General features: G+C 43.3%; 1 protein-coding gene across 8 annotated transcripts in view; it reads left to right on the top strand.

Annotated features, from left to right (window-relative positions):
- Positions 1 to 13,638, top strand: part of LOC143028367 (ras-specific guanine nucleotide-releasing factor 2-like) — a 311,642-nt gene that overhangs the window by 127,366 nt on the left and 170,638 nt on the right. For all 8 annotated transcript variants that reach the window (XM_076190336.1, XM_076190337.1, XM_076190338.1 and 5 more), the window contains one exon: positions 10,105 to 11,022. In XM_076190336.1, coding sequence (XP_076046451.1) covers positions 10,864 to 11,022 — 159 coding nt within the window. In that variant the 5' untranslated portion in view covers positions 10,105 to 10,863. The remainder of the gene's footprint in view (positions 1 to 10,104; positions 11,023 to 13,638) is intronic.

Genomic DNA, 13,638 nt, shown 5'->3' with positions numbered 1-13,638 from the left:
GCCAGAGGGCGCTGAGTAGCTGCGGCCAAAGCCCTTTGCCTTATGCACCTGGACTGTTGGAGCAGGTAACAGTCACTGCAGGGAATCGAAGAGGAGTGCGGGATTCGAACACACAACTAAGCGAATGCGAGATCAGCGTCATAGTAAATAATGCGAAATGCACAAGAAACAAAAACGAATATTGTATTTTGTCAGAGTAGACGCCATGTGAGGAGAATGGGACCTTTATTGAATCTACAACCTTTTGCTTGTTCCTGAAAAGGTCCCAACAAGCGAAACGTTGTACATTTAACCCATTCAACTCCGATGACAAGATTCTTTGTCATTTGGTCAAATAAAACAAAAAATCATAAAACACCAAAATGTTTGATCAAACACCAGAAAAATATGACGTCAGTCCTCGCTTCGCTGCGAGCGAAGCGAGGATTGATGTCATATTTTTCTGGTGTTTGATCAAACATTTTGGTGTTTTATGATTTTTTGTTTTATTTGACCAAATGACAAGACATCTTGTCATCGGAGTTGAATGGGTTAAGGAAGGTTCCATCCTCACAGGGTGCCTACCCTGACCATTGTGTCGGTAATCGCCATTTCTAAATCAATATCAAACTTGTCTACCAGAATTTTGTTCCGCGAATATAATTGTTAAAATATCATGTACACAGATCTTGAAGTGTTTGCATTCATAAAAGGTGTTTTGTACCCGAAGACTTCTCATATTACACACATGACACTTTCCTTCCGTGTTTCTCTGAGCGTACCAAAGTATGATTCAAGGCAGAATTTAACTTCCGTACTGGACCCACAATCCTCCTCGGATGTTTTCCATTTGGACAAAACCCTCATGAGGTGATTGGCTCATGCTACGGTTACGCCTTGTACCCCGTTCCTTTAGTAACTTTTGCTTGGATGATGACACAGCTCTGGTCAGGCGGGGAGGCGACCCAGACATCGTCCCTCCCCCCCCCTAAAAAAAAAATGGCGGCTTGACGCAACTGACAGTGCTTGCTCTACCAGGGGTTTCTCACTTTCCACTTCGTGGGAGTAGGATGGTGAGTGAGATGACACGTCACTGCCATTAGACCAGAGACCAATCATCAGTGTCAGAATTAGTGTTCCACTCAGGTTCGCCGTCTACAAAATGTGAGCAAGTTATGCACGGTGTCACACTATGCGGCGGCGCCGGATGCGGCCACATTATGTTTGCAAGTTCAATGAGCTGAATAAAATCACCTGGCGATAGCTGCCAGAACTTCGTACAACGACCACCATCCCCCACTGGTTAAAATGCTGTCATAACTTTTCGAGTCTATTGACTCGTAAGGGAGACTTTGCCGTAAGGCCAGCGCCGGACAGTGTGGCAACGGCCTCGGGGCCGAGAGCAAAATTTCGCCCACCAATCTTTGGTGAGAAATTGTTCTGTGGGATCTCCATTAAGGGAACTAGTGGAGGCGTTCACAAAAGGTCTGGACACCTCTCGTCAGCAAGGCATCACTCCACCTCAACTTCTTCAAGAAGGTACAACCCCGAGGGGCCGGTACCTGGTTTCCGGATCGGGCAGAATCAGATCACTTCCCAATAAAGATCTTCATAGGATTCACTAGAGAGAAGTGTATTAGCACATTTGTAAATCACACAGAGAACCCACTGTCGGAGTGAAAAGAAAATTTGGGAAAACACAGAAATTAACGTTTTCCTGATTTTTTCTTTCAAGCCGACAGTAGGTTCCCTATGTAATCTTCATAGAACTACAAGGAAGAAAAAAACAGAAGAAAATTATCATATACAACAAAAAACAAACTAAGAAATGCACACAGGAAATAGAAAATACTTGGAGACCTTTGCTGTAGATCAGCTTCCATCCATAGACAGAACTGTAGAGACAAGAGTTTTAATTCAGGTCAGTGATGGATACATTAAAAAAGAAAAAAAAAAAAACGAACTGCAAAACCGAGATAGCCACGTCAAGAAAAAGAGAAACAAAATATAAAAACAAACAAAACCTCAAGGAACAAGAAAAAGAACAACCACAACAACTAACAAAGACATCACAAAATTATTAAACAACACAAAGAAAGGAAATTGGTAAGACGCACAAATGTTATAGATCAGTGGTTCTTAACCTGTGGGGAATTCCCCACTGGTGGGGAATGGCGGAGCTGCCAAGTGGGGAATGACCGGTTGGACAGAAGAACCATTGTCCTTTTTTTCTTTTTTTAATCGATGTTTTTTTTTCTGGTGTCTTCTTGTTGTCACATTTCGTGAATTTGTTTCCACCCACAAATAATCGATAGTGCTTCAAAATTTAATACATTACATTCAAATGTTGACTTACTTTACAAATCACAACCATTTACAGACTGTTTTAATAACAAAAACAACCAATATATGAGGTATTGTAAGTCATATTTGGGTAAAAGTGACAACACTGTATATTTACGTACTAAACACTGCACGGGTTAAAATCGAATTTGTCAAAGACCGATGTTGTGGTGGGAAATGGAGAGTTGGCTCACTAAAAAGTGGGGAATTGGAGAAAAAAGGTTAAGAACCCCTGTTATAGATGAAACAATAAATAACAAACAAATGTTGGGAACTATAAGAACATTAAACATTCAATACCTTATACCTGGCACTTAACAAATTATTATTCTTATCATTCCTACAGTCTAGCTTGGAACATTCCTAAGGAATGGATGTGACAACTACAAATTGCCAGTGTTCAGATATCTGTTCCTGATGCCTTATCTCTTGTATCAAATTTACATACGCAAACACACACACACACACACACACACACACACACACACCGATACCCCATTCTATCCGTTTCACTCCACAGATAAATAAAAGCTTCTGTCCCTTTTCCGCTCATCAAATCAATAAAATCATCTACCGTTAGCCAGAACAAAATTCTTTAATGGGGTTATCACACTGGGCTCCCATGGGGTTCACCAGCGTCGACCGTTGAGAGTTCGTTTGAGTGAAAATGACTTTGTTACAATATTTCATTTTCCAAATCTCCAAGTATCAAACCATCTTCCCGTCATATTTAACAAAGCTAAATGATGAACTAAGAGATTGTAAACCTATACGAATGTTAGACATACAGTTCTTGGAGAAGCCTAGATTTCTGTGCGCGAAATCCTATTCTACACTGTAGTTATTCAAATGGAAGTTGGAGGTAGGACGTTGGAGGAAAACTCGGAGTTCTTCAGGGTCGCTTGAAGAAGCTATTACACTGCATGACCTAAGAACGCAGAGATGTTATTCTCAACTGAATAAAATCACCTTGAGTTCATAAAAAGAATCCTTATTAATGTGCCCATAGCTGAATACCTTTGCATGACGAATACGGGAGTAAAACAGTCCGGATGGAGATACAGTCGACCAGGCTTGATCAACCAATCCCCTTGTGTATCCCATACCTACGGACTGCTGTTCTTCTTCAACCTCCTGGGGACCACCGCAACACTGAATAAAATGGTCAGGCATCCATTAAGTACTTCCAGTAGTCAGTGGATCACCCCGCTTGCGAAAATCTGTGGCTCTAGATTATTCATAAACCACTAACTGATGACCACGAAGGTAAAGAGGATATCACAGTAGGCTATTTTTCCTTCAACACTCTACCTCCAACCTCCGTTTGAATAACTAGAATATGACTTCGCTTACAGAAATCTAGACTTCTCCAAGGACATTTCAACAAAATATTTAATATTCGTACAGGTTTACAATCTCTTAGTTCATCATTCAGCTTTGCTATATATGACGGAAGGATAATTTGATATTTAGAGATTTGAGAAATAAAATTTTGTAACCGAAGTCGTTTTTACTCCAACGAACTCTCAACTGTCGGCGCTGATAAAGCCCGTGGAAACCCAGAGTGATACCTCTTTACACGAAGAGAGCAAGTCAACAGGTGGAGTGAGAGGTCACTAAATTTCCGGAGAAGTCAGAGTCAAGAGTCAGGTCCTGACGCGTCCCTCACGGAGGAGCGAAGCGGGCGAGTGCGAAACTTATTTACTAATTATAGAAAAGGCGAGAGCTTACGTCGGAGCTCCAACATGTCGCTTTGGGCCGATCAATAGCGCCACCCCCCCCCCTCTTCCCTGCCCGGTGTGTGTGTGTGTGTGTGTGTGTGTGTGTGTGTGTGTGTGTGTGTGTGTGTGTGTGTGTGTGTGTGTGTGTGTGTGTGTGTGTGTGTGTGATTCACCATGGTCTTGGATCACGTGTTGGACTCGTGATCGACAGCTAATTCCTTCCCGGAAGAGAGCTCAGACCTCATATACGACCGATCTATGGGTAATGTTGTGACCTTACACGCGCGCACACACACTCCCAGCCCACGAGAGTTAGAGTAACGACTCGCAGGGCAGCGATACTGAAATTATTTCAACACTGGGCGGGATTCGATGTCGGACCGCCGTAGTATCAGCCGGGAACTCTAGCAACTGCACCATCGAGTCGCGTGTGTATTTACCTAGTTGTATTTTACGGGACGAGAACTATGCTCGTGCGTGCGTGCGTGTGTGTGTGTGTGTGTGTGTGTGTGTGTGTGTGTGTGTGTGTGTGTGTGTGTGTGTGTGTGTGTGTGTGTGTGTGTGTGTGTGTGTGTGTTCCTAACAAAATTAAACATTACTACTACCACATTGCAGATAATTTGATTGAGATCGTACATTAGTATATAATAATTTTATTTACCTAATTCTAATACAGATAGAAAAGAGCTTATATCTCAGACTCCCTCGGTTAGGCATAGATGTACTGATTTAGTGTTACTTGTACTATGATTATATACATATATACATACATACACACACACACACACACTCATGTATATATATATATATATATATATATATATATATATATATATATATATATATATATATAGCATTCCATGATTCACACGACCGCGCCATCCTCTGCCACGTCACTCCTGCAAAATTCTCGATCTCGCCTCTCCACCTTCTGTCTGTTCTCCCTCTTCCGCGCTTCCTATCTCGCGGCGTCCACTCAGTAACACACTTGCTCCATCGATTCAGTCATTTCCGAAGTATACATTGTACGCTGATGACGTAATCGGAATCGTGTGGTCTCGCGTTCGCTCAATTGGGGGTTCGAATCCTGCATTCACATCTCTTCGATTCCCAGCAGTGACATTATGTTACTTGCCCCCAACAGTCTCCAAAGCGCACAGGGTAAAAGTGACGGCTTCGCCGCAGCTACTCAGCGCCTCCTGGGGTACATTCCTCACCTACTTATCCAACAGATCGTTTTACTGCGTACTTCGATCTTCGCACCTGGATTGAAATTGGACAAATTTAGATTTAAGAAGGAAATATACAAGAACTGGTTAACCAGTAGGGTGGTTAACGAGTGGAATAAACTTAGTAACTATGTAGTAAGCGCTGAAACTATCGGCTGTTCTAAGAGAAGGCTGGATAACCTTATAGATGGGGATGATAGGTGGCAGGGGACATGGAACTGCCCAGCGTAGGCCTTATGGTCTCTTGCAGTCTCATCTATTCTTAAGGTCTTACTTCCTGACAAGTGAAGAAAGGAGTTCGAGCAGTTTTCTCGAAAAAAGAAAATGTCCATTACCAGTGTCGTCCTGGCTGTTCAATTTATACATGGATGGGGTGATGAGAAAGGTGAATGCAATGGTAGTGGGTCAGGGATTGGAGATGGTTAAAGAAAATGGGGAAAAGTGGGAGATAAGCCAGTTGTTGTTTGCTGATGACACTGCACTTGTAGCAGGATCAGAGGAGGGATTGAGGAAGTTAGTGACAGAGTTTGGGAAGGTGTGCGGTAGAAGGAAGTTGAAGACAAATGTGGGTAAAAGTAAGGTGGTGAGATGTGCAAGGGGAGAAAGTGGCAGCAGACTGAAACTGAGTATTAAGGGGGAGAGACTGGAGGAAGTGGATAGTTTTAGACACTTGGGTGCGAATATGGCAGAAAAGGGAGAGTGGGGGTGGAGGTAGAATGTAGATTGAGAGAAGCGAGTAAATACCTTAGGGGATTAAAAAGTGTAATGAGAAATAAACATTTGGGAAGGGATGCCAAGAGGAGATTGTATGACAGCACTGTACAGGGCAGAAACATGGAACATAAGAGAAGAGAAGAGGAGTTTAAATGTGTTTTAGATGAAATGCCTGATAAGTATGATAGGGTTTAATGGGCTAGATAGAATGAGAAATGAGGAGGTGAGAAGGATAACAGGGGTGGAAAGGGAGTTGGGAGATAGGATTGATGAAAGAGTATTGGGATGGTTTGGACACATGGAAAGAATGAGTGAAGAAAGATTAGTAAAAGAGGTGTGGAAGGCAGAGGTGAAAGAAGTTGAACATGAGGGGGCGACCTAGGATGAGATAGATGGACGGGGTAGAAGGGGCATTAGGAAAGAGGAGAATGTCTGTTGAGGAAGGAATGGAGAGGACAGAAGATAGGGGTGAATGGAGAAGGGCTGTGTATGGATGATGCTGTGATGCATGAGGGGGAGTGGGTGGGGGATGAGGGGTGAGCGGTGAGGGAGTATGTATGAGAAATAAATTGACGCAGCCCAAAGGGATTTCTCCACGTCCTCTCCTTTTCTGCATGAGGGGATGGAGAGTGGGGGTCGCCGAATTAATGAAGCCACCTTGCTCTGGATGTGCTGTGTCTTGTGTCACTGTTTCTGACCCAGGGTAGTGGACAAGATGCAGGGATGACCCGTCATCCAGGATGTGTCAAGATAGGAGGGAGGAAAGAGGGTGGAGGGGAGTAGAGTTGGCTACCTCCCATGTAAGAGGGAAAAAAGACATTGGTATATGTATGTACCAGTGATCAAGGCCCTCAATGTCCTACGTATATTTGTAAAGTATATGGACATGGAACTGCCAAATGTAGACCTTATGGTCCCTTGCAGTCCCCTTCACTCCTTTGTTCCTACGTGAAGGCGCGCTCTGCGTTATTCATTTAGCTTAAGCGTAAACTGAGACGCAGGCGACACAGGCGACGCAGCACAGAGCAAAAGAAGACTTTTTGTTGCTGAATCGAAGTATATTTTGAAGTTCTCTCTCACTTCAAATGCTCCCAGATGTACTACCTCAGCATTCCAACAGAGAAAGAAGTTCAAACTGTACTTCAGTTCAGCAACAGGAAGTCTGCCTTTACCCTATGCTGCGTCGCCTATCCCGCTCGCGTTTCAGTTTGCATTTGGGCAAACTGACTGGACGCGGCGAGATGGTGCGCATGGAAATGGGTGTGGCTGGGTGGGCTAGACAGTAGGTGGAGAGACGAGGTAAAGAAGTTTGCAGGAGTGATGTGGTAGAGTTTTGAGTCGTCTTGCGATTTATGGAGGGGGTTGGGAGAGGCTCTGTTCAACGGTGGATTCTGAGTGGCTGGTAGATTGATTGATTAAAAGTTAGGTGTTGACTGGAGAATGGTTTACAGCATCTGTCCTGTATCCTGTTTTTTTTTTTTTTTATCTATTCATTTATTTATTCATGTTTTATTTATTTATTCATTTTATTTATTTATCTATTAATTTGTTTTATTTACTTATTCATCTTTTTATCTATTCATGCATCTATTTTTTATTCATTTATGATTATTATTCTTTTTCGGGTGCATGGGCATGAGTTTGCAACATAATATTCATTCCCTAATCAGTGAATGCCACACTAAGGTTCTGTAGGAAATGGATATCTTATCCATCCTGCCATAAGAGGTTATCACACTGGGCTATTTTTCCTCCCACATCCTACCTCCAACCTCCATTTGAATAACCAGAATATGATTTCGTTTACATAAATCTAGACTTCTCTAAGAACATTTCAACAGTATGTCTAATGTTCGTATAAGTTTACAATCTCTTAGTTCATCATTCAGCTTTGACAGAAAGATAATATGATATTTGGAGATTTGAGAAATAAAAGTGTAGCCGAAGTCGTTCTTACTCAAACGAATTCTCAACTACAGGCGCTAGTTAAACCCCTGTAAGCCCAATGACACCTTTATACTATATATAAAGAAGAGCGTAAGCTGATACTAGTAAAGTATATGGCACGACGATTAAAACTGGTGAAGCCCGTGGAAGCCTAGTGTGATAACTATTCTATATTAATTGCATAGAAAAACGAAAACAAATGTTGGAAAAGTAGATAGCACGATAACATCGCACGTGCCTAAGTGTATTTGATAAATTTGTGTCAAAAACATTGTGAATTAACCTGGACGAGGAGCTCCGAAAGAAAAATATTTAGTCCATCTGCAATTAAAGATACACAACAGTAATAGTAACGCTCTCTTTCTCACACACACATACACACAAAAGATTATTTCAGCTGAATAAAATGGTCTGGCGTTAGCCACAAAAATTTACTTGTGTTAGTCGAATTAGTCGATCTCTATAAATCCTTTTTTGGATAATCTAAACTTATGGTTAATAGATGCATTAGTGATTTGACCTTTTCCGCATTTACTGAACTTTGTTTGGTGGGAGACTGTTGTTTTTATGGAGATGACCGCGGCCAGTCGACGTGTGACTCCAGGGCAGAACCTTGTGGTACTACGCTCTTAGCGCCTCCGAGGTCGCCTCAAATCGCAAAACGCCACGGTCCTCTTCCTGACGCTTCTCCCCATCCCCTCGCCTTCTTCTGCTTCGATTTATTTTTTCTCTCATTTTTTCTCTCACCCCCCCCCCACTTCCGAGGCTTCCCTTTCCTCCTACCACCTTCCTGGTCATCTTATCTTTCTCCTTTTCCCCACTCCACCTCTTATTCTTTCCGTTCTCTTTTTCTCTATCTGCATATCTCATTCCGTCTCCATTTTCTCCCTTCTCCATTACTCTCCTTCCTCCCCTCTGTTCAATCCCCGGAGACCTGCAGCCTTCCTTCCTTCCTTCCTTCCTTCCCTCCTTCCTTCACTTCATCCCTTCCTTTTCCCCTCCTTCCTTGACTTCCTCCCTTCCTTTTCCCCTCCTTCCTTCACTTCCTCCCTTCCTTTTCCCCTCCTTCCTTCCTTCATTCATTCCATCCATCCTTCCTTCCTCCCTTTCTTTCCCCCCCTTCCCTCCTTCATTTATCCATTCCCACCTTCCCTCCTTCCTTCCCTCTTTCCTTCCATCCTCTCTTCCTTCCCTCCTTCCTTCCATCCTCCCTTCCTTCCTTCCATCCTTCACCCCTCCCTTCATTTATTTCCTCCTTCCTTCCATTCTTCCTCCCTCCCTTCCTTTTTTCATTCCTTCCTTCATTCTTTCCTTTTTTCGTTCCTTCTTCTATCCTTCCTTCTTTACCTCCTTCCTTCCTTCCTTTCTTCCCAACCAATGGGAGAGTTGTGGATGAGTTGAGGGGGGGGGCGAAGCAGAAAGGACGGGGTGTGGAGGGGGGGGGAAGTTGACGGCCCGTCTCAGGAAAGAGAAAGGAAGAGCTGGGGTGGGTTGGTTGGTTGGGGGGGGAGGGGTTTAGTCACGTGACCCAAGGTCAAACCTAAGCGGATAGAACCAACAGATGCTGCAGAACACTTAAGGGGGAAAATTGCAGGTGTGGTGGTTATCCTGCTTCCTCTGCTCGGTCGACAGGACAACATGCAAGGACAAGAATCCCCCTATAACAGGGACAGCCTACCCCATGAAAAAGTCATGGAAAAATGTATATATACATATATGTATATACATATAGGGCTTGGCTATCCTCCTTATGAGGGGGATTGAGCCCTTCGTACATGAATGCATCTATGTATGTTTGTATATATGTATGTATGTGTGTATGTATGTATGTACGTACGTATGTATGCATGTATATATGTATGTATGTATGTATGTATGAATGTATATATGTATGTATGTATGTATGCATGTATGTATGTATTCATACATGTATATACAGTATGTATGTATGCATGTACTGATGTGACTAAATAAGGAAATAAGTATATGAATACATGGATAAGTAATCATAAGATAAACAAATAAATGAATAGATACTTAAACAAACAAGTAAACAAGTAAACAAACCATGAATAGATAATACATTCAAATTTATATACTGTGGGCAATTTTCTAATGTTTGTGGTAAGATAATTGTGAAGGAAGTCTAGCGTTTTTTCTTTATCTTGCAGGTTGATTGTGAATATTCCCGGACAACTTGGAGACACATGGACGAGGCGTGGTGAAGGCGTTCTCTCATTTCATGCAACGGACATTTGTCTAGATCCTCCCTGTTTGACGCTAGAATACGCACAAAACACTAACAATACTAGAAATAAGTAGGAAAAGCTCTCAAGAAGATATAGAAATAAGGAAGAAAAGTCCACGAGAGGACAATGAGTTGAATAAACAGTATTAAAAGAATCTAGAGAGGAAAATTTTGCAACAAAAGGGTCTTATATATAAGAAGAATAGAACTGAAAAGGGAACACAAGAAGAAGGAGAAGGAGAGCAAGGAGACGAAGACTATCAATGTTGTTCTAACTTGCGACTTGTTCGTAGAGCAGATACCGTTTGGCAGAACCTGCTAAAGTCTCGAAAGGCGCAAGTGTTCTCCCAAAAGAAAGTCATCCTAGTAAGGCAAAGCATCTCTTTGCTCATACAATCCCTTCCATCCAGAAAGAGGACCCCCAAGTTGTTTTCTCTTTAATTGTCACTGTTTCCTTACGCACCCGATCTCGTTCCTATCCCGAACGGTCCACTTACCTCCCCAACGCTACTTCACCAGTGTTCTACTCTCTCACCGTCACTGTTAACCACAGACAACTACCACCACCATCGTCATCATTACCACCATCGGCTCGAGAGAGGAGGAGGAGGGCGGTGGGCGGACGAAGCCATTGGCCAGCATCGGCTTTCTGTCGTACCGCCACAAGGCTCGTCCGGCCACGATGCTCAGCCCCAAGATGCAGCGCACCATCCGGATCAACGAGAATCAGGTGCTGATGCTGGCGGAGAAGGCTCGCCACGACCACAACTTCTCAGGATACCTCTATAAACGGTCCTCCGACTCCAACAAATGGCAGCTGCGCTGGTTCACGCTCTACCAGGTAAGCAGAAGTCTTAAACAGCTATCCCATGCCCTTATGCACATAAAGATTGACAGAGTATGGAGGTGAAATGGCAATGACACATTAAGGGTAGAGTATGGAATTTTGTTCCGAACCTGACGTTTCGACCCCTTGGGCATCAGTCCACTGGTTCTGAATACAGCCTTAAAGTTTCATTGCCACCTCATCTCCGTATGCCCTTGTATTCACTATAGGTTCTACCGGGTATGCACATGCCTCTTAGGCCTTTTTCACACTTGAACCGCGCGGAGACCGCGGGGGTACCGCATAGTCAAGGAAAAAATGCGAGGTTGTGTCTTAACGCCTCCATTGACTTGCATTGTAATTGGACCGCCGCGGTTGAAACCGCTAGTGTGAACGGGGCCTAAATAATAATAATGATATCAAAGAATGGGATGCAGGTCGAGAACCCGATATCTATGTGATAGTGGTGGTGAAGGATGACCAGCGCGCGGATCTGATTCAAGAGTGACTTTGCTGTGAGTGTGGAAGATTTTTGGCACCGGGGTGTACGGCGAGAATGGAATGAATATAGGACAGTCCAATTCTCCCACAGTCAGTGCTACCTTGGGGGTAGCGGGGTAAGAGGGGAGTCAGATTTTGCTGCTTACAGTATGTGGGAGGGGACACCTAACTCTGGTGTCACACTGTCCGGCGCCGCCGTTGCGGCTTGTTGTGGGCGACAGCAAAGTCTCCCTTAGGAGTCATTAAACTTGAAAAGTTATGATAGCATTTCAACCAGGGGTAGATGGTGGCCGTGATTTTATTCAGCTAATTGAACTTGCCGTATCCGGCGACGCAGCGTAGTGTGACACCAGCATGAATTTTCTCAACATTTGTCAAGTGGGCGGAGCGTAGGAAGAAAGCGGGGTTATGTTAACGTTCGTTATTTGATTTGTGAAACCAGATGAAAAAAAAAAAAAAAAATTGGGGGGTGGTGAATTCAGGTCAAAAAGGATGAAAAAGTGATTCGAAATCTATCCACAGGTGGGGTGGGCACACACACACACACACACACCCCTGAACACGGGAGGGAGGGAAGTGAAGAAAGGAAGGAGGTGGAGCGTGGAGAAGCAAGGAGAGAAGGAGGGAGAGAGGGAGGGAGAGAGGGAGGGAGGGAGAGAAGGAGGGAGAGAGGGAGGGAGGGAAGGAGGGAAGAAAGGAAGGAGGTGGGCCGTGGAGAAGCAAGGAGAGAAGGAGGGAGAGAGGGTGGGAGGGAAGGAAGGAGGGAGGAAGGGAGAGAAGGAGGGAGGCAGATAGAGAAGGAGGGAGGCAGAGAGAGAAGGAGGGAGGCAGAGAGAGAAGGAGGGAGGAAGGGAGGGAGGGAGGGTGGGTTCAGGTGCCAATCGGCCTCACAAGTGCCAACTCTTTCTTCGCTATTCGCTCTCTTTCACCTTTGACCTTATCAGGTCGGACAGGAAGAGTGGACATGGCCAATGGTAGATATTTCACTAGCGCCTCTATCCTTGGGGGAATTGTCACACCAAAGAGGTGGAGTCATGCAGGTATACAAGTGAGATTTGAGGATGCCGATAGAAAAGAAGGCAAGAACTTAGTCATCAGCATTCTTCTTTGATTTACGTTTAGTCTCTAATCATATATATATATATATATATATATATATATATATATATATATATACATATAAGAATGCTGCATGACTAGACCGTAGGATCATTATTAAAATATCTAAAATACTGCTTCCATAACACTTATACAAACAACATCCCGTACGAGGAAGAATACACGTACACGCACGCACGATCGCGCCTATTTTATATCTAGGTTTTTTTTTTATATAATTTATGCATTTCATGTATTTCCACTATTATGTTGTTCGTCACATCCTCATATTTATCATTTTCTCCATCAAACTTCTTCTTATTAAATACTGACTGGGCACTTTTATTCATTATTTCAACTTACATTTTTGCTTCTTCATATACTAGCCCTTTGGCAAAGTTAGTTTCTGCATTCTTGCAGCTTGCTTGTCTGTATACTTCCTCTTATTTGTCTTCCCATTTCCAGTACAAATCCAAAGACCATATGATTAATTTAATGGGCACCGGTAGTTCAATGCTTAGTTCCGAGTTTATTCCTGACCGGTTTCGTTTTGAGCTTCTTTAGAGGAATGTTTGAGACATTCCTCTGAAGAAGATCAAAGCGAAACCGGTCAGGAATAAACTCGGAACTAAACCCGTGTCTTCTTTTTCCATCTGCCTCAACTTGTCACAATGTCTTAACAGTCAGAATTCAATGTTTCCTTCACTTCAGGTTCCTTGGCTAAAAACAAACCTAGTTTGACAGGTGCATCTTCGCCTATATATCGTATTGGTTCCTTGACCCATTTGGTCGTTAAATCATCCACTGATATGTCCATCAGTATGTTGCCCCAGGGTTCTTCACTTTTATGTATCTTCTGTTACTCCTATGTTGCCCTTCTACAATTAAAGTGTGTGTGTTTTTGTGTGCGTGTATGTGCCTAACTGTAGTGTAAAAGAAAGGAACAACGTTCGCAGAGTCCTGTGTATGTGCGCGCGCGCGCGTTTGCGTCTACCTACTTGTATTTACCTAGTTGCGGTATACAGCTTTGTA

The sequence above is a fragment of the Oratosquilla oratoria genome, chromosome 9 (assembly GCF_046742065.1).
Source record: "Oratosquilla oratoria isolate Oo_2021 chromosome 9, ASM4674206v1, whole genome shotgun sequence".
In the NCBI taxonomy this organism is placed as follows: Eukaryota; Metazoa; Arthropoda; class Malacostraca; order Stomatopoda; family Squillidae; genus Oratosquilla; species Oratosquilla oratoria.
The sequence above is the reverse complement of the archived record's forward strand: the minus strand, read 5'-3'. Positions and strand labels throughout refer to the sequence as shown.